The 24,091-nt window shown below is 35.7% G+C and overlaps 2 protein-coding genes across 5 annotated transcripts in view; one reads left to right on the top strand and one right to left on the bottom strand.

The window, feature by feature from the left end:
* The window catches only part of CDK13 (cyclin dependent kinase 13), a 138,420-nt gene that overhangs the window by 109,877 nt on the left and 4,452 nt on the right, over positions 1 to 24,091 (top strand). For 2 of the 4 annotated variants that reach the window (XM_037010888.2, XM_037010890.2), the window contains exons 8-13: positions 7,137 to 7,238; positions 7,338 to 7,415; positions 16,257 to 16,373; positions 17,252 to 17,383; positions 21,520 to 21,567; positions 23,080 to 23,285. In XM_037010888.2, coding sequence (XP_036866783.2) covers positions 7,137 to 7,238; positions 7,338 to 7,415; positions 16,257 to 16,373; positions 17,252 to 17,383; positions 21,520 to 21,567; positions 23,080 to 23,285 — 683 coding nt within the window. The remainder of the gene's footprint in view (positions 1 to 7,136; positions 7,239 to 7,337; positions 7,416 to 16,256; positions 16,374 to 17,251; positions 17,384 to 21,519; positions 21,568 to 23,079; positions 23,286 to 24,091) is intronic. The other 2 variants (XM_037010889.2, XM_037010891.2) reach the window with 1 other exon arrangement.
* MPLKIP (M-phase specific PLK1 interacting protein) overlaps positions 1 to 24,091 on the bottom strand; it is a 75,562-nt gene that overhangs the window by 16,281 nt on the left and 35,190 nt on the right. The window lies entirely within an intron of this gene.

Genomic DNA, 24,091 nt, shown 5'->3' on the forward strand with positions numbered 1-24,091 from the left:
TTATTATCTCCCTCCTTCTGCTGACTTTAGGCCTCATTTGTTCTTCTTTATCCAATTTCAATAACTGTGACTTTAGACTATTCATTTGGGATTGTTATTCCTTCTTTAAAAAGGCCTGGATTGCTATATACTTTCCTCTTAAAACTGCCTTTGCCGCATCCCACCGAAGTTGGGGCTTTGTTGCTGTTGGTGTCATTTGTCTCCATATATTGCTTGATCTCTATTTTAATTTGGTCATTGATCCATTGATCATTTAGGAACACGTTGTTAAGCCTCCATGTGTTTGTGAGCCTTTTTGTTTTCTTTGTACAGTTTATTTCTAGTTTTATCCCTTTGTGGTCTGAGAAGTTGGTTGGTAGAATTTCAGTCTTTTTTAATTTACTGAGGCTCTTTTGTGGCCTAGTAGTGGTCTATTCTGGAGAATGTTCCATGTGCACTTGAGAAGAATGTGTATCCTGCTGCTTTTGGGTGTAGAGTTCTGTAGATGTCTATTAGGTCCATCTGTTCTAATGTGTTATTCAGTGCCTTTGTGTCCTTACTTATTTTCTGTCTGGTAGATCTGTCCTTTGGAGTGAGTGGTGTGTTGAAGTCTCCTAAAATGAATGCATTGCATTCTGTTTCCTCCTTTAATTCTATTAGTATTTGTTTCACATACGTTAGTGCTACTGTACTGTGTGCACATATCTTTATAATGATTATATCCTCTTGTTGGACTGGCCCCTTTATCATTATGTAATGTCCTTCTTTATCTCTTTTTACTTTCTTTGTTTTGATGTCTATTTTGTCTGCTACAAGTACTGCAACCCCTGCTTTCTTCTCGCTGTTGTTTGCATGAAATATCTTTTTACATTCCTTCACTTTTAGTCTGCATATGTCTTTGGGTTTGAGGTGGTTCTCTTGTAAGCAGCTTATGGATGGGTCTTGTTTTTTTCTCCAATCAGTGACTCTATGTCTTTTGATTGGTGCATTCAGTCCATTTACATTTAGGGTGATTATTGAAAGATACGTACTTATTGCCATTGCAGGGTTTAGATTCGTGGTTACCAAAGGTTCAAGGGTAGCTTCTTTACTATCTAACTAATTTAACTCACTTATTAAGCTATTATAAACACAGTCTGATGTTTCTTTATTTCTCTCCCTTCTTATTCTTCCTCCTCCTTTATATGTTAGGTGTTTTATTCTGTGCTCTTTTGTGTTTCCTTTGACTGGTTTTGTGAGTAGTAGATTTTATATTTTGCCTTTAGTTAGTATTTGGTTGGTCTACTTTCTTTGTTGTGATTTTATTTTCTCTGGTGACATCTATTTTGCCTTAGGAGTGCTTCCATCTAGAGCAGTCCCTTTAAAATATCCTGTAGAGGTGGTTTGTGGGTGGCAAGTTCCCTCAACTTTTGCTTGTCTGGGAATTGTTTAATCCCTCCTCCATATTTAAATGATAATTGTGCTGTATACAGTATTATTGGTTCAAGGCCCTTCTGTTTCATTGCATTAAATATATCATGCCATTCTCTTTTGGCTTGTAAGGTTTCTGTTGAGAAGTCTGATGATAGCCTGATGGGCTTTCCTTTGTAGGTGACCTTTTTTCTCTCTCTAGCTGCCTTTAATACTCTGTCCTTTTCCTTGATCTTTGCCATTTCGATTATTATGTGTCTTGGTGTTGTTTTCCTTGGGTCCGTTGTGTTGTGTGTTCTGTGGGCTTCTATGGTCTCAGAGACTATTTCCTCCCCCAGTTTGGGGAAGTTTTCAGCAATTATTTCTTCAAAGACACTTTCTATCCCTTTTTCTCTCTCTTCTTCTTATGGTGCCCCTATAAAGCGAATATTGTTCCATTTGGATTGGTCACACAGTTCTCTTAGTATTCTTTCATTCCTGAAGTTCCTTTTAATCTCTCTCTGCCTCAGCTTCTCTGTATTCCTGTTCTCTGATTTCTATTCCATTAACAGCCTTTTTCACCTCATCCAGTCTTCTTTTTAGTCCTTCCACTGATTGTTTTATTTCTGTATTCTCCCTCCTTACTTGATCTTTTAGCTCTTGCATATTTCTGTGCAGGTCCATCAGCATGGTTATCACCTTTATTTCAAATTCTTTTTCTGGAAGATTAGTTAAATCTATCTCCCCAGACTTCCTCTCAGGGGTTGTCAGTGTGATTCTGGTATGGATTAAATTCTTCTGCTTTTTATGGCAATAGAAGTAGTTGTGGGCAGTTGGCGCGTGTGTTATCTGGGAGAACAAAGTCCCTTCCTGCTTGCTGGTCACCTTGCAGGTCCTTAGAGCAGCTTCCAGTTTTATTTCCTGAGCTGCGGCGAGCAGGTCAGCTGTCGGGGCAGCCCAGAGCCCTGCAGGGAGGGGGAGGTGCACCAGGTGCACTCTCCTTTGAGAATGGCGACCCTTGGAGCCCTGTCCCGGCTTCCTCTGTCTGTGTGCACTGGCGGGGCCTCTGAGTCTGGCCCAGGCTGTTGCGGAGGCGGCTCTGGGTGGTTGCTGATGGTGCGAATGCTATCAGGCTGCTTCCCTGTTATGGTGGGGCCACATCGGAGGGGGAATGGACGGGAGGCTGTTTATTGCCGGGAGGGGCTTCAGAGCTGTGTTGCCTCCCAGGGGGCTGGAGTGCCTGAATTTCCCTGGGATTCCCAGCTGTTGGGCGTAGTGTGCCGGGACCCTTCTGTCCAGCTATGAGGCCCCTGTCCCTTTAAGACTTTCCAAAAGCACTTACTTTTCTTTTGTCCCAGGGCCGCCGGCTGTGGGGAACTCCTCACAGGTTTTATTGTGCCATTTCCCTAATATCCAGCACACCATGCAATGTGTGTCTGCGCTTCCGGTGTGGATGACTAGGGCTGGGTATATAGCAGTCCTGGGCTCCCTCTCCCTCCCCGCTCCGACTCCTCTCCTCCCACCAGGAGCTGGGGTTGGGGGAGCACTTGGGTCCCGCCAGGCTGCGGCTTGTATCTTACCCCCTTTGTGAGGTGCTGAGTTCTCACAGATGTAGATGTAGTCTGGCTGTTGTACTGTATCTTTTTGTCTCTCTTTTAGGAATAGTTGTATTTGTTGTATTTTCAAATATATCTATGGTTTTGGGAGGAGATTTCTACTGCCCTACTCATGCTGCCATCTTGGCTTCTCCCTCTTTCTACCTTTACTTTTTAAAATTCTTTTTTCATTTTGCTGCTCTGTTTGAGTGAATTCTACTGCCCTGCTTTTCCAGATCAGTGATTTTTTTTTCCTGCTTCTAGTCTCCCCTTGAAAGCTTCGTATGTTTTTCAGTTCAGTTACTGTGTTCTTCAGTTCTGACTTCTGTTTGGTACTCTTTTGTATTTTCTATCTCTTTGTTGAAGTTTTCACTATGCTCATTCTTCTCTCAAGTGTGGTGAGCATCTTTATGACCATTACTTTGAACTCCTTATGAGGTAAATTATCTCCATTTCACTAAGGTTTACCTGGAGGTTTTATCCTTTTCTTTATTTTTGTTGTGGGAGAGGAGTTGTGTATTTTCCTCAGTTCTTGTCCCTGCCATGACAAAGAATTGAAGGGCAGAGACACAGTGGTGAAGCAGAGTACAAGTTTTATTTAAAGTTACTTAGAGAGAAAGAAGTGCATGTGACCTCAAAGAGAGGAATGCCCTGAAAAGTTGAGGGTTCCCCCTTTTAAGGATTTTTCAGGAATGTGATAAAGGGCTAGGATGTGGGCTTGTTAAGCAGTCTCAAGTATCTTTGATGAAACAATAAGTTTCTCATCAGTCAGTCCTTTAGTAGGCAATTCTGCAAAATTAGTTTATCAATCAAGACTGTCTACCCTTCCTCCAAGATGGGCAGTGTTATTTGTTTGCTAAAGAGTATGTTAAGAATCTTTCTTCTTAAACTTCCTGGTTTTATTTTTTTCAAAATGCAATTTTGGCAAGGGTCATCACAAATAGCATGTATAATGTAGTGGGGGGGGGGCACGGGGAGGTCTGTGCAACACAGAGAAGACAAGTAGTGATTCTATCACATCTTACTATGCTGATGGACAGTGACTGTAGTGGGGTATGTTGTGGGGACTTTATAATAGGGGGAGTCTAGTAACCATAATGTTGTTCATGTAATTGTACATTAATGATAGCAAAAAAAAAATGCAATGTTGTCTTTAGGGTGGGATCTCCCTGTCTTTATTACACTGTTTATAGGTGGTCCTTTTAAGCAGGCTAGAGTAAATCTTACAATGATCTAATTGACACAATGAATACATGGGCTGTGCTCAGATACTTTTATCTGGGGGATATTCAAGGCCAAGTTGCTCTTGACCTTTTGAGCTTTAACTGATTTTTTGGATTTCTGGATTTCTAGTTTTAACTGGTTAACTGAGTCCTTTCCAGGGGTCTTTACTGACCTTGTTCTCTTCCCACCCCAGTGATGTATTTTCCTGCCTAACAGTTTGGAACATATTCCTCTGTTTCCACATTTTGCTCCCTGTATTTGTTTCTATGTATTAGACAAAACAACTACTGCTCCACACTTTGAAAGAGTGGACTCGTATAGGAGATAAACTTTATCTTTCAGCCTTGCCCTACCTCTTCATTGTCTCTTGAAGCTTTGTGATTAAGCAGTTTGACATATTTTTAGGTCCCAGTTGTTGAGGGTGTGCCAAGATCTGTCAGTGTTCCAAGAGGAGGCATCTCTCTACCTAGTTCCAGGTTGATTGGAAGCCAGACCCTCAGGCAGCAGGTTTTGAAGTATGCAAATCTATACAGGCCTGTGGGACTGCAATCATAAAGTTGCTGGTCCCCTGAGCAGGTGATCTGGGGGTGTCCCTTGGTGACAGTTGCCAAAATTGAGGCTTCAGATGAGAATAAGCTCCTTTCTGGGAGATACTGGTTAGCTGTGATGCTGCCAAGGGACAATGTGAAGATTGTATCCACCAGCTGACATTGCTAGAAAGCATCTTCATGACCTATAGATACATGGCAAACCTGAAGTCTACCCCCTCAGGCTGAAGCTCCATGGCAAGTAAATGGGCCTTTTTCTCTGAAAGACTTATGTTTCAGTCTCTGTCTGTATAGTACCTTGGGGGTGGTAGCCTGCCAAGAACTTTCTCTCTAATTGGACCTAGGAATACAAGTTGATCCAGATGATCAAGGGGAGTCCCGTGTGTGGAATGCACATGCCCTGTTTCAGTGGGGCTGTGGGAGATGACAGAGCCTGGGTACACCTTCAGTGCAGAAATGGCTCCTACTAGTACATCCTAGAGAGCTTCAGCAGGTCCCTGCCCCTCTGGAAGATGCCTTATTAGCAAATGAGTCTCCTTCATATAAAGTCCAGGCACTTCTCAAAATGCTTCTTTTGCATTTATCGCTGGGTGAATGAGTCTGTATGCAAGCCCATTAAGAGAAGTATCTCAGTTCACTACAGCCCTTTGGATCTTGTGGATATGAGCCCTGTTGGTTTTCATAGCTAGATGTTTTGGGAATTTGTCTCTCTCTCTTGCAGATTCCAGGGATTGGGGTACCTGATGTGGGGCCCAAACCCTTCACTCCTCAAGAAGCTCCAGTTTGTGATATTCCTTAGTCGTGGGTTGCCATGCTGGGCTTAGGTTTTTTTGGCGAGATGGCATCTCTGCCTTTCCTACTTCTCTCGGTGTGGCCCTTTTACCATCTGTTGTGAAAGGGCCGGTCAGCTGGTTTTCAGAAGGAATTGTTCTATATGTAGTTGTAGATTCCATGTGTACATGGGAGGAGATGAGTTCAGGATCTTCCTATGCCACCATTCTGGACTGCCTAGGCGTACATACTTTTAAAGAATTATTGAATCCATCTTAATCAGAGTAGCTAGAGTTTAAGGCTTTCTTATTATCATGATATGTGATGTCAGTACACTAACAAAAATCACTAAGAAAGGTACTTCAACAGTGTTAAAAAAATCTAATCCTAATTTGCTATTGAAAGTACACATTTTAGACTATCCTTATTTTCAGTTATATACCAAGGTCAGTTATACTTTTTTTGGCATGCTGTTGCTATAGTATATAGGTAATATGTTATGACCAGTTTGATAGTTTATAGTACAGTGTTTAAATTATTTGAAGAAATTTCGCTGTGTGGGGCCAGAGCAGATGAAGCTGCCAAGGTCTTTAGCTACCTCCTGAAAACTTCAGACCTACAGTTGGTAAGAGGGAATTGCTTTATAAATTATATGTTCCTTTCCTTCTTCCCAAAACGGATCCAGGTCCAAGCCAACCTCAGGTGAGTGAGCTTGGAATATAGCCGTCCTGTGGAATTGTCTGTGTTATGGCTTTTGAGTCCATGTGATTTAGAGGATATCGGGAAAGAAAGAGATTTAGAATTGACGTAAAAACATGTGATCTCCCTGAAGTGATAAACCCAACCACAGATCAGCCCAAGGACCACCTCTAATTCTTAGACACTCTTTATTCATGTCAGTAGTCAGCTACAGTAAGATTCTCTGAGGATTGAAAAACGCTTAGCTAGAGAATTTATGGTGTGATGGTCAAACGTGTCCCTAATACAGCTTACTTGATGATCTCTTCTATGGCAGATAAAGAGATAGCAGTATGTATATGTCCTCTTTGTTAGAAAGTGACAGAGGAATCATCTGATAAAGTATCATACCGATTGCTAATAGTTCTTTGCAGAAAAGACCTCAACTACTACAGTGTACATTTCTGTACTATCCATTCACATACTAAAGTAGGGTAAAATAATGAACATTGCCAAAGATATTCACAGTCGGAAACTTTTGTTAGATGGTTCTAATTTGAACTACATCTTTCCATACCTAAGTGATTTGCCAGATTTGGTCAAAAATCAATCAACTCCCCTCAAATCAAGTAATCCCTTTAAAATTTATGGAAAGGAAAACAATACTGGACAATTGAGTTGATACCAGGACCTTTCTTTGACCAAATTATAGCAGCCAATTACTTTTTATTTTTACATATTAAGGGAATTTCTCAGTTAATCAATCGTGTTGCTCTCAAGATGCATTTTATGATCATACATTAGATGTCATAGCATTTTATTTAGTAGGCAGATGAAAGTGCTTTTAGTTAGGATTGTAGGATTGCTTAATTAGCCAAAATAATGTTTTCTAAGACAATCTCTGTGATGTTAACAGATACTAACTCTAAAATGTGCCTTCTGTGTTTTTTAGTCGGCCGTATACTAACAAGGTGATAACTTTATGGTACCGTCCACCTGAACTGCTGTTGGGAGAAGAAAGATATACACCAGCTATTGATGTATGGAGTTGTGGGTAAGATAAAATTATTGACTGATTTAACTTACTTGAAATTTTTTTGTGGTAAAGTAAAAAATCACATCATTTGGTAATGATGGGTATTTTTTCCATTAGATGTATCCTTGGTGAACTCTTCACTAAAAAACCTATATTTCAAGCAAATCAGGAACTTGCACAGCTGGAATTAATAAGGTAAGCTTGTGACTGTAATTTTTGCAGGGGGTAAGGTGTATCATGCTCCAATTTTAAATCTTCGAAGCTTGTGTTTTCAGGAGAACAGCATGGTATTCTCTTGAAGGCTGATGATTGCTGAATAGAGGAGAAACTATAATGTAGGCACTTTGATGCTTGTTTAATTAGTAAGAGTCCTTAGATTTCTTTTTTTGTGATTAAATCATAGGGCTTCAGGCCTAAAGGGTAAGACTGGGAATGAATCATAAATATGAGGGAGGACAGAATAAGTGGTAGATCTTTTTTTGAAATATGGCAGGATGGGAACATTAATAAATGTTTTCAGATATTGCAAAGAAATACTCTTTTGTATACATATATGCATATGTTTTATATATACACAACAAAAGATAGGCATATACTCAAGACGTAATATAGGTCTTCATTATTTGGAACCTCCTTAGGATCTAGGTCTTAAGGACATACATGAAAATTACCTTTCTCTTCATCTCATATTTCAATATAATTTCTTTTTTTTAAAGATCTTTGATTTTTATGTATAATAATGTTAATTTGCAACTTGTAAGATTCGCATGAGTGTTTCAAAATGTGGATGACAACTTTGAGGAAAGATTTGATAAGAGGCACAGACACCAATAGACTATGAACTTTCCCTTCAATAGACTTACTGGATTAATTGAAGCTCTCCATTCCCTCTGTGAATAATACCAGCTTAATAATATGGCAAGCTGAATGTTTGTAGCTAGTAGGTCCACTCTATAATAAAACTATGTATTTATCTTACCAGGTGAAGAGTGTGATGACCAAGAGATAGTTGTTTCCAATTTTGTACACCAACTTTTTAATATTGAAAACAGATACAGTGCTTTGCAAAAACTTGACAAAGTTGCTGTCAAATTAATTATGGATGGGCAAGTTATTATAAGTTAGAAAGTCATAATAATTCAGTACTCAGATTGCTTTAAATATTTAATGATGTTATGGGTGTGGTTCTTGCAAGAAAGCTAATGCAGAGTCCCATTCAGTGAATCTTCTGTTCAAAGAAGTGTTGGCCCTATGTCAGATGATTGGAGAGTAAATGTATATTTACAAATTTTCAGTTAAAATCTTTAAGTTATGTATCTGTATGTCTTTTTTGTTTAAATGACTCCTTCTAACACTTTTTTTTTTCAGTTACTCAGCCATTGGTCCTGATTGTATTGGACTGTAGGGCTTCTATTAATGATTGGTTATCATTTATGTAGTTTATACCTGATGCAAGCATTTTTTGATAAATTTCATGTGATTTAGCTTTATAACAACCCTATGTCTTCTTTTTATAATTAAGAAAACTGAACCTTAAAGAGGTGAAGAATTTGTCCAGGGTCATACAACTGGCAAATGGCAAAACTGAGATTTGAATTAGGCAGTTTTACCTTAGTATCTAAACTTTAGCCAATTTTCTATACCACGGAGGAAATAAAACTTCCTGGAACTTTCACAAAGTTAGTATGACACAAACAGCAGTAAATGATAAAGACAGTATAATAAATTTCTATAGAATATTAATCCAGAAGTTCAAAAGTAGAGATTAGTCAGTAGTACCCAGCTTTTCATTAAAAGGGCTAACTTGGCAGAGTCAAGTAGAAATCATCCCAAGAACAAACAGTGTTTCAGTTTTAGGAAACCTATTATTATAATTCATCATTTTAATAGAAGTAAAATAATCTGTTTATCTTCACAGGTGTTGAATAGGAATTTGCTATGCATAAAAACTCCAAAGAAAATGTAGAGGAATATTTCTTTAACATCATAAATATATGTATCACGGATGTAGAACCCAAGTAATATGTAGTAGTGAATTACTAGAAGTAAAGACAAGAATGAGAAAAAGTTCCTTTCTAGTATTGTTGTTTTAAGAGTTTTTAAAAGTGTTAACTAGTCGAGTTAGAAAAGTGAATCAGTAAGAGTGGAAAGAACCAATGAACAGTGGAAAGATAATGGTGGTAGTGTCATAATTTGTGTATAATAACACTGCATGCATGCAACATGCAAGGGAGTCACTTGAAACACCTTAAATAAAAAGTTGAGTAAAATGACAAGTGTTACGAAAATGTGTGTATGTGTATATGTACACACAATATACTAATATAATATACTAACAAATATATACTAAAAGCAATAGGTTTTTAAAAATATGTACCAATAATTTCCAGTTATTAACATAGTAAGGGGAAGAGATGCCTTTCATTACCTTAGGAATGTTGAAAACTACAACATCCCACTTAAAATTATAAAGAAGATTTGAATAGCAGTTGGTGAGGCATTTTTTATTTTTGGCTAGGAAGCCTTTTTTTCTTTTTAAAGATGGCAGTTAATCCTGCCATCTTTATAATTTATAATTTATCATTATATTGTAATGATTAATATATTATTCATAGTCCTAATTGGAATTTCAAAACATATTTTTTTGAAACAGTGATTGATTTTAATGTTTGGAGGGATAAACATGAAAATAACAAGGAAAATTCTTAAAAATAAAAATTTGGCACATCATATTAAAAAAATATAACTAAAACTAATTTGTACTGGCACCAGATACATAGATGAGTTAGTACGTGTATTTGGGAAGTCCAGAAATAAAGCAAGTTTGCGTGGGCCTTAGAACATAATACAAGAAGGTATTTCAAATCAGGGAGTGAACTGAACATTGTCTGTCAGTTGCTGGTTGTGTGCCAGTTACTAGGTGGGTTAGGGGTTGTTTCCTCAGTGCCTGCTAACTGGCACACAACTTTTTCTACTTTTAGGAGACAGACAAAATAAATTAAAAAAATACATCACGTGTGAGGGGACAGAAATTGACAGGAGATAGTGTTATACATAGGCAGGGAACATCTTTCTCCCTTATGGTATCACTTGAAAGATTTGAATGAAGTGAGGGAACAGCAAAGTAATAAAGATCTGAGGCATGAGTGTATTGGGGTTATTTTATGAATATATTAAGTCATTTAATGAAACAAATGAAAAATAAAAGCTCTACCACTTAGTGGCATGCTGTACAGTTATTACAAAGGAAATGGTAGCTCTATCTAGACATGGCAAAGCAACATCATTACATGAAAACAGCAGTTTTACCGAAGGCTAAGGTTTGATTCCATTTAAGTAAAACAGTACAAATATCAAGAGTCTTGAATTAACCTGACTGAACATGGACTTGTGAGAAGGTGAGGAAGGGGACTATTTTACTTTCTAGTTTATATATTTCAGAAAATTTGCAAAATAATGTTAAAATAATACAAAAAGATTCTTCATTTCTGATTTTATACCATTAATCATTTTTAAAACATGAAGGGAAAAAAAGATGTTTCTGATAAAAAAGACAAGTCTCCCTGATTTGGAGGAGGCAGCAGAGTATATTGAAAGGACTGGGAATCTTACAAGCCTGGGTTCTAATGCTACCTCAGCTACTTCCTGCTCTTGTGACCTAGGTACCATCATGTGCTATGTTTATTCACAAGTAAAACAGGACTAATAATATGCTTAGGGTTGTAAGAATTAAATATATGTAAGTTTCCTAATATATACTTCTCCCCCTCCTCTTTATTTGCAGTAATATTTGCTAGGCTCTTTCCCCGGTCTAAAGCCTCAGGGATGATGAGATACGGTCTGCATTGTACAAGTACATGTAAACTGACAAAGGGTGGGAATACTTAGCAGAACCTGCCCTAAAGGGCTTTACACTACAGTGGTCAAGTTATTTGTTCTTTGCCTTGTTCCAGAAGGTAATTAGGCAGGATACAAACGTTTTGTGGTGGAAGTAGTAAAGATTAAAAAAGGATGGCAAAAAGAGTGAACAACATAGTTTCGGATAAAATGGGTGGATGAGGGCAGAATTGTTTTTACACGCAAGTCACGCTTTTATCTAAGCCTTCTAGCAGCTAGTGAAGAGCCTTTCTATCACACAATATACTTACCAAATAAAAAACAGTTGTAATCATGGAGGAAATTAAAAGTAGGTTGGAACGAAAAGATGCTGCTTTTTCCTACCACGCTGGCATATCATATGCAAGCATGTGTGCGCATGTGCACACACACACAGTCCCCCATCTCCCCTGCTCCCCCCCCCCCCCACTCCCTACCCTGGCCTAGATGGCCACATAGTTTTAAAGTTTAAAAGGTAAAAGGCATAGGCTTTGGTTGTTCCCGAATATAGGAAAAGAAGGTAAGGTTCTTACATCTTTTAAATATCAAGCACGTATACTTCATAAATGAATAAATTCTGTAGACTTGTGCTTCTTAATTTTGGTCTCAGAACTTCTTTACACTCTTAAAAATTATGAAAGATCCCAGGAACTTTTGTTTATGTTGGTGGTATCCATTGATATTTACCATATTAGAAATTAAAACTGAGAAATTAAAAATATTTATTAATTGTAAAACAATGTTAACATTTTTAATTGTTAAAATGTGAAAAGTCTGTTTTCAAAACTAAAATAAAATATTGGTGACATGAGTAGCATTGTTTTACATATCTTGTAATGTCTACTTTAATAAAATAGGTCTGGGTTCTCATGTCTGTAATATGCTGTTTTCAATAGTCTTTTCAGATAATTGCATATTGAAACTGCAATAAATAAGTGGTAATTGTTTACAGGTTAGTTGTAATGTGCAGTCTGAAATCCTATGAGGGAATATTTTGTTAACCTTTTGGTCTATATTGCACTCTGCATGGATCTTTTACCTGTGATGTTTTGTGATGTTTGTATTGGTCGTTTGGTAAATATTGGATCACTGAATTGAGCAGATCATCTAAATGTAACATTTCATTATGTAATATTTGTTACCAACACTAATCTCATCAGAAAAGCCTTTAGGTGTTTTTTGTGAAGTTGTCAATTTCATGGTATACAATGTAAGTTTTCAGGTATTCTTATTCTCTCCTGAAAGTTTGAATTTTGTAATTGACAATAAACACTACAGTTGTCCTCCTTGAAGTAACAAATTTGCTGTCCATATTTGGGAAAATGTCTGGCAGATACCCAAGTCTAAATAATCCTAGTTTGTTAGTTGTTCTAGCAGGTAAAAATGGTGGTACATGAAAAAAGCTGCCGCCACAGCTTGCAACTCAAATAATCGCACAAGTCCTTCTCCAGATAACTATTAGATTGTGTTGTACAGCAGAAGTGCTTTATGAATATTTTCTCTTTTATCATTAAGAGTATTAAAAAGATGTATACTCAAGTGTCAGGGTTCAATAACAGTAATTTTACTGCTTCAGCACTTCTGAAGTGAAACTGGCTTCCCCTCTTCGCTGAGACTGTGCGGTAGTGAAGAATATTTACTGCTAATAGTTTGGTGCCCCTGTCTTGAATCATGCTAAGTGCCAGTACTTTTACCCACCATTGGCTTTTTACCGTCAGTACAAAGTCAACACACTGACAAAGGCAAATAATACCTTAATAATACCTCTGACCTGCCAGACCCCTGAGGGTCTTGAGGACACCTAGGACCCCATTTTTGAGAATGCTGCCAGAAACCAATCTCACAATTAGTATTAGTGCCAAATGGCTACATGAACAAATAGAATATAATATTACACTAAAATAGTAGTACTCTTAATTAGGCCCACATGGTATCTTCTTTTAAATATAAAGATGAGTAACTATTTAGAAAACGTCTTAATATAATTTATAACATTAGCACAGAAAAGAAAATGCAAATAATGATTATAATGGAGTTTCTAAAAATCAAAAAACTAAATAGCCTTTTAAAATTTAAAAGCCACAAAAAGGAAATATATAGTAAAAAGGAATAAACATGCTTCCAGGACTTACATGTGAATTTATGTGTGTGTCTGTGAATATCTTTATGTATTGTATTTCACAAGCCAAAAATCATCAACCTTCCCTGTTGTAAAGACTGAGGGTAGGTACTCCCATTAATATCAGAAACCAAACAAAATTGCCCAGTATTGTGTAGCGTCATTGTGATTTTAACATTTTTGGAAATTATCACATAATGTAACATACCATAATGATAAAGAGACATACACACTTGAAAAAATATAGATGAATTCTGATAATAGGTGATAGCATTGTGAACCTGGGAAGCCTCAAGGAAGCAACTATTAGAACCGTGTTAGGAACCATGGAATCTCATATGGCTATCTAAAATTTTGTATGTCAAATATTGAATCTTTTCCTATAACAAAACTTTCCTATTTACTGCTTAGGAAATATAATAGGGATAATAGGACATTATAAAATATAAAATATTAGGAGATATAAAAATTCAACATTTCTGGGACAAAAACACTAGGCTTTGTAAAGATGACAATCATTTCTAAGTTAATCTATAAATTCAGTAGTTGAATACCAGTGGGATTCTCTGACTTTTAGAGTATGAAGCATTGATCCTATAATTCATCTGTAAGAAAATTCCAAGAGGAGTAATTAGAGGAATGGATAGAGGGGTTTGTCTTGTCAGCATTATAAAATAAATAAAGCTACCATATGGCATTGATGCTGGAGTAGATAAATCAATAGAATAGATACCCCAAATAAGCCTCAAGTACTTGAGGATTTAGCATAAGATGCATTTTAAGACATCATAATTAAATGATTTTTGGGGTAATTGTCTGTCTGGCACAGATTTTACTATATTGCGTGATTATCATGTTGCTGTCATGTCTGCTTCCCTAGTTTCTAGTAACTTCTCCTACCTCAGTATGTCTATGTCATCTTGTATACTGCTACCAGTTATATGACTTTAGTACTCAGCAATCTTCCCCCACGTGTAATACTTGAAACTTTCAGCTAAGAGGTAGTGAAACTGATTTTTATTATATGGTTATTAATGGGCCAGATGCCAGCTCATTTAATTTCACAGCTTCAAAGTAAAATTAATTTTCATTTTATAGAAGAAGAAACAGATACTTAAGCAGTGCAGTTTGACCAATATTATACAAACAGGATTCATTTCTAAAGTTTGTTTTCAAAGTCTGTTTACATTACAGTCAGGCAAAGTGCCTCTTAAAACTGTTTATGTGGCCCCTGTCTGTGCTTTTAAGCTAAATCTACCTCGGCCCTAAATTCCACGTACACTGATTAAAGTACTCCCAAAATGCCTTTGTCAATGCACTTCTCTTTGCCAGTAACAATTCTCTGATTCCCTTTCCCACCTGTCTATTGTTTACCTTTCCTTGGAGTTATAGTCAAAATTCTGTACCCTTTCCTAACTCGAGTATGTTTTCTTTTATTTTTGCAGCTGACAGTATCCTTCATTTCCTTTATTTTGACATACTTTGTACTTACTTGTATTATGCACACCAGTCTTCCTGGGATTAATTATTTATATTTATGTAGTTATTTGGGGAAGTATATACAAAAGGGAGGGACATGGTTTCTTAACTAGTAACAACTGAAATACAAAGTAGGATGAAAGAGTGTCAAAAGAAACAAGCAGCACACAGAGCGACCCTTCTGGGAAGTGTTGGGATGCAGGCCATGTTGAAGACCTGAATCCAGAGAAATGAAAAGGATTTAGCCAGGCAGAACCCAGGGAGGATGAACAGATATGAGCATAGATAGGGGAGTGATGCTGGTATGTAGGGAGAGATGAATTACGAAGTAAGACTTGGAAAGGCAGCCTGAGGGAGAGCCATGCTCCCAAGTTTGGCCTGCTTTCCTAAGGGCACCACTGTATTTTTGAAGACATTGTGAAAATTGGGTTGTAAAAAAGAAGAGATTGGCAGTGTACAAAGAAAAAGATCTTAATATTTTTTAAAAAGCTTGGTTTTATAAAAAATCCGAAACTATATTGAAACAAAAAAAGTACAGTTTCAGTGACATATAGCTTAAAAAGCATGGGAGGGGTTGTCTCATATAAATGTGCGTGTGTCTGAGGTAGCATTCTAAAGCTTTGTTTAAGATTGTCTAGCAACTTCAGTAAATACAAGCTTATACACGCTGGTGTGCACATTTATAATTACGTATGATAGAATGTTTTGACTTTAGTCAGTGATGCATGGACCTTTTCTCTGTACCTCTTTACAAAGACCAGATGATAATTTTATATATATATGATGTACTCTTGAGATTCAGTGTACTCAGGTCAAACATATTTAACCAATTTTTCATCTACATATTATCAAATCAGTTTTTAAATGTTTACCAGCTGGAGTCACCTATTTATTATAGCATTTCTTCTACAAGAAGGACTTTTTTTACTAATAAATATAATAATAATCAGCCTTCAAGATCTCCAGAGAATAAAGCAATTAAAATCTCCAAATACCTTGAAATCAGTGTCACTACTTAAATTGAAGAACTGTGTTTTAAGAATGTTACTTTAGGGTCCTCATGTTGATCAAATTCAGCAGCAGTCTTTACAGTACAGTTACCTTCCTGAGTGTAGGAAACATGTTTCTGCTATTATGGAAAACTTCATCATATCCATGAGAAGATGCAATGACAGATACCTATAAAACCAGAGAAAGACATATACTTAAACTATAGTTCCTTGATTTATGGGCATAAAATATTTTATTTTGGCACAAAATAAGGTAAACATATTTTGAGTGTTTCCTGTGTTTTAAGATTTGATTTTGAAAACATAAAGGGTCTCTTCCTAGGAATTGGAATATTTGGGGTGTTAAAAGCATCCACTAAAATAGATTTGTTAAATAACAAGTAATTATATGGGGATATAATTATATATTGTATATAATGAGACTTCTTAAACATTGAATCATTACTTCAACTTCTGTGTGTATTTAAAAATGAGCTGTTTTGTAAAGCACTTGTATATATTATTTTTTTCTAGTAATTTATATTGATGTACTTCTTTTTGTGTGTTGTTTAGCCGTATTTGTGGGAGTCCTTGTCCTGCAGTGTGGCCTGATGTAATCAAACTACCATATTTCAACACCATGAAACCAAAGAAGCAATATCGTCGAAAGTTAAGAGAAGAATTTGTTTTGTAAGAAGGGGATGCTTGAACATCCATATTGCATTGAATATCTTTTTTTTTTTTTAAGTGTTGTGAATTCTAAATGTCAGTCTGTCTTCTACTGACTCTCAGTTCTTTGTCATTTAATTTTGTGTTTTCCTTTGTTACATCCAAATTACCATTTCACCATCATTATGAAATCAGTGATTTGGGGTTGTGTGTTTGATTTGGTGCTTACATGGAAGAACTTTAATAATGTAACTTTAAATTTTAATGAAACAGCATTCAAGTTACTTCAGGTCAGTTTTTATTTTGTTGTAGGGAATTATTCTATTCAGTTCTTAATTTTTGTTATAACAGCAAAATGCCCATAGAGTAATAAAATACATAGTTGACCCTTGAATAACACAAGGGGATAGGGATGCCAACCCTCCTTGCAGTAAAAAATCCATGTATAACTTTTGACTTCCTAGGAACTTAACTGCCTATAGTTGACCTGAAGCCTTACCAATAACATACACAGTTGATGAACATACTTTTTGTATGTTATATATATATTATGTACTGTATTCTTATAATAAAGTAAGCTAGAAAAAAGAAAATGTTAAATTGTCAGAAATCTTTTTCCAATATATTTGTCCAAAAAAAATCTGTGGATAAGTGGACCCATGCAGTTCAAAACCATGTTGTCCAATGGTCAACTGTAATATTACTTGCCAAATTTCAGATTACTTAGAATAATAGAAAATTATGTAATAGTAAATATTTCTTCAAAGGAAAATTTGGAATTTACTGGAATAATGTATTGCAAACAAGTTATAAAATGTAAGTATTTAAAATAAGCTCCTACAGAAACATTAAGCTTGTGTCAAAGGATATGTATGACTTTTGTAATCCTCTCATGCTAGTATTCCTGCAGCTGCACTAGACTTATTTGATTACATGCTCGCCTTGGATCCTAGTAAGCGCTGCACTGCAGAACAGGCTCTTCAGTGCGAGTTCCTGCGGGATGTGGAACCATCAAAAATGCCTCCACCTGAGTAAGTGACTTTATTAGATCCTGTTTATGCAGTATCTGGACAGTTCTTATTATGTCTGTATAGGATGATCAGGACCTATTCCATGATTAAGTCAAAAGAAATAGAACAAACCAAAAGAAATACAATAGCAAAAATACACATAATTTGCACATCTAGACTGTTCAGCTAACCATAGGACAAGCAGAAGCAACCTTCTTCAAGCTAGTTCTGTTAATGTATTTCAACTCTTAAGAAAATATTACTGCTGCTGCTATTATTATTCCAGCACTACTTGTACCAATCCTACTGCTTATATGACTGCTAGTTACTATAGCTAAAATACTGAGTGCTATGCTAAGCATTTTTTAGGTACTACATTAATCTTTATTAAGTACCTATCAGGTAGGTATTATTACTATCATCACCATTTTACAGAGGAGGAAGCAGGCTCAAAGAGGTTAAGAAACTTGCCCAAGAATACAAATCTAGTGAAGTGTGGAGTCAGCTCTCAAATTCCAGTTAGTCTAGTAAGAAAGAGAAGTTCTGAAATATTCCTTCACGTACAATAGAAAATCCTTACCATTGAATGAAAGCCAGTATAGAATGAGTTATGTCTGATGGGACTCCCTTGTGGCTCTGTAAGTTCTCTGGGATTGATTTGGGGAACAAAGCAGTCCATTTGGTTCTCTTTTTTGATAGTATCTAGAAACCTTGTAGGGATTTTCATACTAACTTTAAAAATGGTGATGAGTGTTATAAAAGCAAGCCTATCCATATAAGAAAAAATGTTTTCATGTAACAAATTTAGCATATTGTCAATAAACAGGGTTTTGGAGTTCAAATCCTGGCTCTTCCACTTATCACTTAGATTGGACTTACATATCATACTAGGTTTTTACTGAATTGTATATGAATAGTCTTTGTGGGATGATTTGAAAGGCAAAAAGGATCATTTCACATGTTGAGGGACCTGAATAATCATTCCACTGTTAGATTGTTTTATGGGGTTTTTCTGCTTATCAGTATCTATCAGCAATCTTGAAACTTTGGCTCTAGTACCCCTTCAAAGAATTTTTTTAAAACTTTTGATTTAGAAAAAATCTTAACTCTCCAGGAAAATAGAAAGAATAGAATAACAAACATTCATATATCCTTTGCTTAGATTCAACAGTTATTAATATTTAGACACATTTGCTCTATTACTCTATATAAACTTTATTTCCTGAACTATTTGAATATTATATTGTGGAAATGGCACTTCACTTAAAAAATTCATCATGTGTCTATAAGAACTAGGGCTTTGTTCTGTATAACTACAGTACTATTAAAAAGCACTAAGTTTAACATTGGAAGATCTAATAGTCATAGATCCACATTGTTACTTTATTTTTTATTTAATATTTAAATGTCTCTACTTGGTCCAATAATTTCCTTTAGAGCCTGTTCCACCCCCCTACCCCGCTTTTTTTTTTGGATAAAGAATTCATCCAAAACTCGCTCACTTCATTTAGTTATCATGTCTCTTCAGTTTTTAATCATTCTTTGCGGGGAGGGCTTCTTATACATTGACATTTTGAAGAGTTCAAGCCTAGCTGTTTTGTAAAACATTCTACAGTCTGGCTTGTGATCAGAATTAGAGTAACATTCTTCTGGGGTTGGAGGTGGGGGCAAGAATACTACCTAGGTAGTAATATTTGCTTCCTCCTCTATCAGGAGGAATATAATGTCATTTTTCTCCCATTATTGGTAATACTAAGTTGAGCTTTTGGATTAAGTGGTTTACATGCAAGAATACTGATGAAACTGTATCAAGCACAATTTAACATCTGAACTTTTTAAAAATCAAGGGTTCAAATAGTGGCAAAAGAAAACTTTAAGTCTGTTATAACTATTGACACCTTTAAGTGGAGCAGTTACATCGTTCTTATAAATGTATCCAGTGGAATCAGAGTATCTTAGCATTTTGGTATTCACTAACATTGACTTAGAAAATGTGTGAACAAATTTCTCAACAATTGCACATTGTTCTTTATCATCTTGAACTTAGATGGGTTCTGCAGGTTTTTAATATAGCAGATAGTTGTGTTTGAAAGTTTTTATTGATTACCATGTTGTACTTGTTTAAAACAAACATACATATATAAATGGAAATTTAATTTAAAAAAATTTCCTGAGTACAAAGTTCTTTTTATTGATTAAACTGTCACTGCAAATATTAGTACCTATTTCAGTTTAAAAAAAGAAAGAAAAAAATCAGTAAGTTTTTTTGGAAGTGCAACCTAATGAAATGATTTGCGTATGTATCAATTAATACTATTTATTCTAGAATGAGACATAGATCCACATTGTTACTTTATTTTTAATTTTTATAAGTACCCATATAAATGAGCATTTGAGAATGGTTAGAGGCCTGACATAGTTACAGCACTGAGTTCTTTGAACTCCTTTTACATTGTGTCCCCAAAATCACAGTGATCTGTCATCAAAAATTATTTTAATTACTTTTCAGATGTCAACTTAAGATTCATTCTTAAGTTTTCTTGACATTAAAGAATTGGAAACCACTTGACTTGCCAAAATATTTCTTATCCAGTCTTTAATCATTTATTTTTTCAAATTTTGGGAAAATAAACCAAAGAAGCTTTACCAATACTTATGACTTTTTATACTTGTTACTCTTTCTTTTATTAGTACTTATTTAATTCAGTATACTTAGGAAATGTTAGGAAGTCACATGTAATTGTAGTGCTACTTTGCCAATCTGTTTGTTAAATTGTGTTTCTTTTTATATTTCTAAAATACATGTTTATGTCAAAACTTGAAAATGTTTTGAAACCATGAAAATGTATCTCATTTAGTTTGTGGAAAATATCTGCAAATAACCTAATTAGAAATTCTATCCATATTGTCAGACTCCGCATCTAAATTCACTTAATTTTCATCAGAACATACCTGACTGCATTTTTCAATAAAAAATGAACATTTTAGTACACATTTTGGTGAACATTCTGTAAACCAGTAATAAATTATGGTATACATTTTGTTGGGATGCCTCATTAAAGCAGTCAGGTAAAAATTATATGGTATTCATCTGCTATTAAATAAAGTTATATATATAATATAACATCTCATTATTTTGTAGTGTTTAATGGGTAGTTAATTTTATAAACTGTGAGGTAAGGACTATAAAGAAAGGCATGGTATTCCTTTGGAAAATATGTGTATGTCTTAAACTCATGTGATCAATTTTTTAGAAATAATCAAATGAGAGCGAGGTATTAAAAAAACAAGAAATAACTCCATTAATTGTATTACATGTCCAGTCAAATTCTTCTGATGTATTTAAAGTACTGCTAAAAAGCAAATTGGACTGCAGGTAGCCTATAATTTTATTTTTTCTTAACAGCAAGTTTTTTCGTTTAAATGTGTTTTATAAGACAAAATGTGGTCAACTATAATAGAGGTAAATACTTCATGGTACGATTTGCTGAACATAGTTTAATCTGCCTTACTGCATGATGATAAATGGTATCAAACATTAATATAGTGTCTACTGTGTGAGAGGCACTGTCCTGGGGCTTACATATGTTAACATACATGACCTCTACTTCATTAAGGTAGATTCTATTGTTAATTCCATTTTTAAAGATAAGGAATTGAGGCACAGAAGTCAAGTTACTTGCTTAATGAGGAACAATAATAAGTAAGTGGCTGAGCCAGTATTTGAACTTGGTCATTCTGGAAAATATTCCTGGTACATCTAAGAGTCAGCATCAGTAACTTCTACTGTTTCAGCTATTTGTCAGGTAATATTTATCTTTCCTAAGAGATAAGTGTTGAAATCATCCATAAAGAATCTCTTACCTTAAAATTGTGGGAGGGAACAAAAGCCCTTTTTAGTGGATTTCTTTGCTTTATTCTCATGGACACCCCTGCAAGAGCATGGCAGTCCCTGAACATCAGGATGGAGGAGAAGTCACTCGTTACCCCACCCTGCGGTACTGCAGTATAGCTGAATTCAGAATATTCCCAGTGGATGCTCAGGCCACACGTCTTACAGTGCACACACACACAGAAAGGAACGTCTTTGGCGGGTTTATAATGCCTTAAAGCTTCCCAATCAATATTTCAAATTGTCCCTTTGTTTGTTACTCCAGGAGGTTTTTACACGCTGAGGCAATGCACCATAGTAAGATGGCTGAGAGGTATGCCTTTGTTTTGTTTTGGGACCTCAGGTGCATAGACTTGGTTTAATCATAATTCTCGTGTCACTCATCATTGGTCCATGCATGGCTCTCTTTTTTTCTTTTAGTTACTTAATTTAATTAGTTATTTTAAATGATGTTGGTAAGCAGCCATAAACGTACCAAACCCAATAAAAGTTAGAACCTTGAAAATAACCTACTTTAATCATATCATATGCCCTTTTCCCCGCCACAACCTATCTCCTTGCCTTCTCCACTTGAGGTAACCATCATCCCTGTTTTCTTCTGTATATACTTTTTGTTGCCATCTATATGTACTCATAAAAAGTTTATTTTAAAATTTTAGTTGTTTTTTTTATTTTGTAAAAGGGTAGGTATCATGCTGTTTGTAATCTTTTGGGAATGACCTTTTTTTACTTAATATTATATTGCTAAGATTCAACCATATTGTTGCATATGCCTTTATTTTGTAACATAAGATAAGGATAATTGTGGAAGAGGAGGTGTGAAAGAACTCGTGCAGGCCATTTGCAAAGATAAGTTTTAGGAAAGAGAACATATGGGTATGGAAATTATTTTAAAACAATTCCGAGTATACCCCCTTGGAAAGTATTCCTAGAGGTAAACAGTAAACACATTCAGGTTGAAGACTGCATATATATATATATATATCACTAGGTTGTGGCTGCTTAAGGGAATTTGTAGATATTCTGGGCAAGTTTATTAACCTTTCCAAGCTTTAATTTTCTCATTTTTAAAATTAATATAGATGTAATAGTAACTTCCCATTGGATTTTTATTAGAGTAAGAAGAAAACATGTATAAATCAAATACTTATGCCTTTCTTTAAGCAAAAGTTACTCTGCAGTGTTGTCTGTTTTATGAAATTACATTAAGGTAGAGTTGTTTCGGAATTGTGGGGAATTTTGATAGTTGCTAGTTATTCAAGACTCTATTGATGAGTAATGAGCCTGGATTACCAATTTTTGAAACTCCTCTGTAGCATCAGTTTAATTCTAGACTATTTGACTATAGAAACAAATAAGAGAGTATTAAAAAGTAGAAAGGCTTTTACTAGAGAATTTTTAATACATGTTATATTCTAGCCTTTACTGCTTTTTAATCCTCTGTCTAGTTTTGGCAAATGGCATATTTTTTGCCTTTTTTTATGTCCTATTCAATGCATGATATACTATGATAAGAATCGGCTTTAAAAGACTGCACCAAGGATAATAGTAACCTAATAGATTTCTTCATTCATCGTTTTAATATGTGATGATTTATTGTTTATTCAGAAGCCACAGCAATACAGTCCACCTTTAGAGGTGAAGCCATGGAGGAGGTGGGGCATCAAGGACGACTTTTATTGGAGGACAGTGGTTTTTCAAAGCCTGTGTTATGAACAGCTTGTGGGGGTCGGGGGTGGCAGCTGTGGAGCAGCATGGCAAATACTAGCATTTTGTGGATGTTGTAAGAAATGCTGTCAACAAACAATTTAATACTTTTTTCCAGTCTTCCTTTATGGCAAGATTGTCATGAGTTATGGAGTAAAAAGCGAAGAAGACAGAAGCAGATGGGCATGACTGATGATGTTTCCACAGTTAAAGCCCCCAGAAAGGACTTGTCTCTGGGCTTGGATGACAGCAGAACCAACACGCCTCAGGGTGTGCTGCAGTCTTCACAGCTGAAATCTCAGGGCAACTCGAATGTAGCTCCTGGTCAGTAATGCTTCCCTGAGTTGGTTTCTTGGCATTGTTTCGTGGCTAGCATTTATTAGATTGCTCTAGTATTAAGGCATTTGTGGCTAAAAGTCAAACATGAAGGTTATTTACAGAACTTGGCATTCCTTAATTATTTGCTTGTGCCAGTACACACACTTCATTGCTACTGGCACCACAATGTTAAGCAGTCTCAAGGTAAGATGAACTTCTAAAGGACCAAATTACAGATGCTTACTGAGGGGTCAGGTTTCTCTGCTTCCTTTCCCCCCTCGCAGGAGTCAGGAGGGCGTTTACTAGCACTGTTCTCAGTGAGACTCAGCATCCAGCGTCTGTGCATGCTTAAGGAGGAAGAAGCAGATGTAGGAAAACAGCTAAAAATCGTTAACAGAAACTTTTTCATACTGCTAATAATGTCCTCAGATTACTCTTAATATGTTTCCGATTGTGTTCTAGAATCTGTTTGGAATCTGATATTGTTCCAGAAATATCTTGCAGTGTGATAAAGGTGTACATGTCCTCTTCTGACTCAGTCTGTTAGAAGAGTAAGCTGCTTCACGAGGAATCAGTCTCTTAATTTTTGTCAGAAGTGTTTCTAAACTCAGTTAACAATTTTTTTAAAAAAACTTCATTTTGTCTCAAGAATCCAGAAAGCATTCAGCTTTAGTTTTAATATTTTTTATGAAGACAGAGACTGATATACAACAAATAAATGTGTGTGTGGAGGTGGTTTATTAAACATGAAAGGTAGCCTAGCACTTATATTGAGAGATGAGTAAATATTGATCAGTTAGTTGATTAAAATA

Source organism: Manis javanica, chromosome 6, assembly GCF_040802235.1.
Source record: "Manis javanica isolate MJ-LG chromosome 6, MJ_LKY, whole genome shotgun sequence".
NCBI lineage: Eukaryota > Metazoa > Chordata > Mammalia > Pholidota > Manidae > Manis > Manis javanica.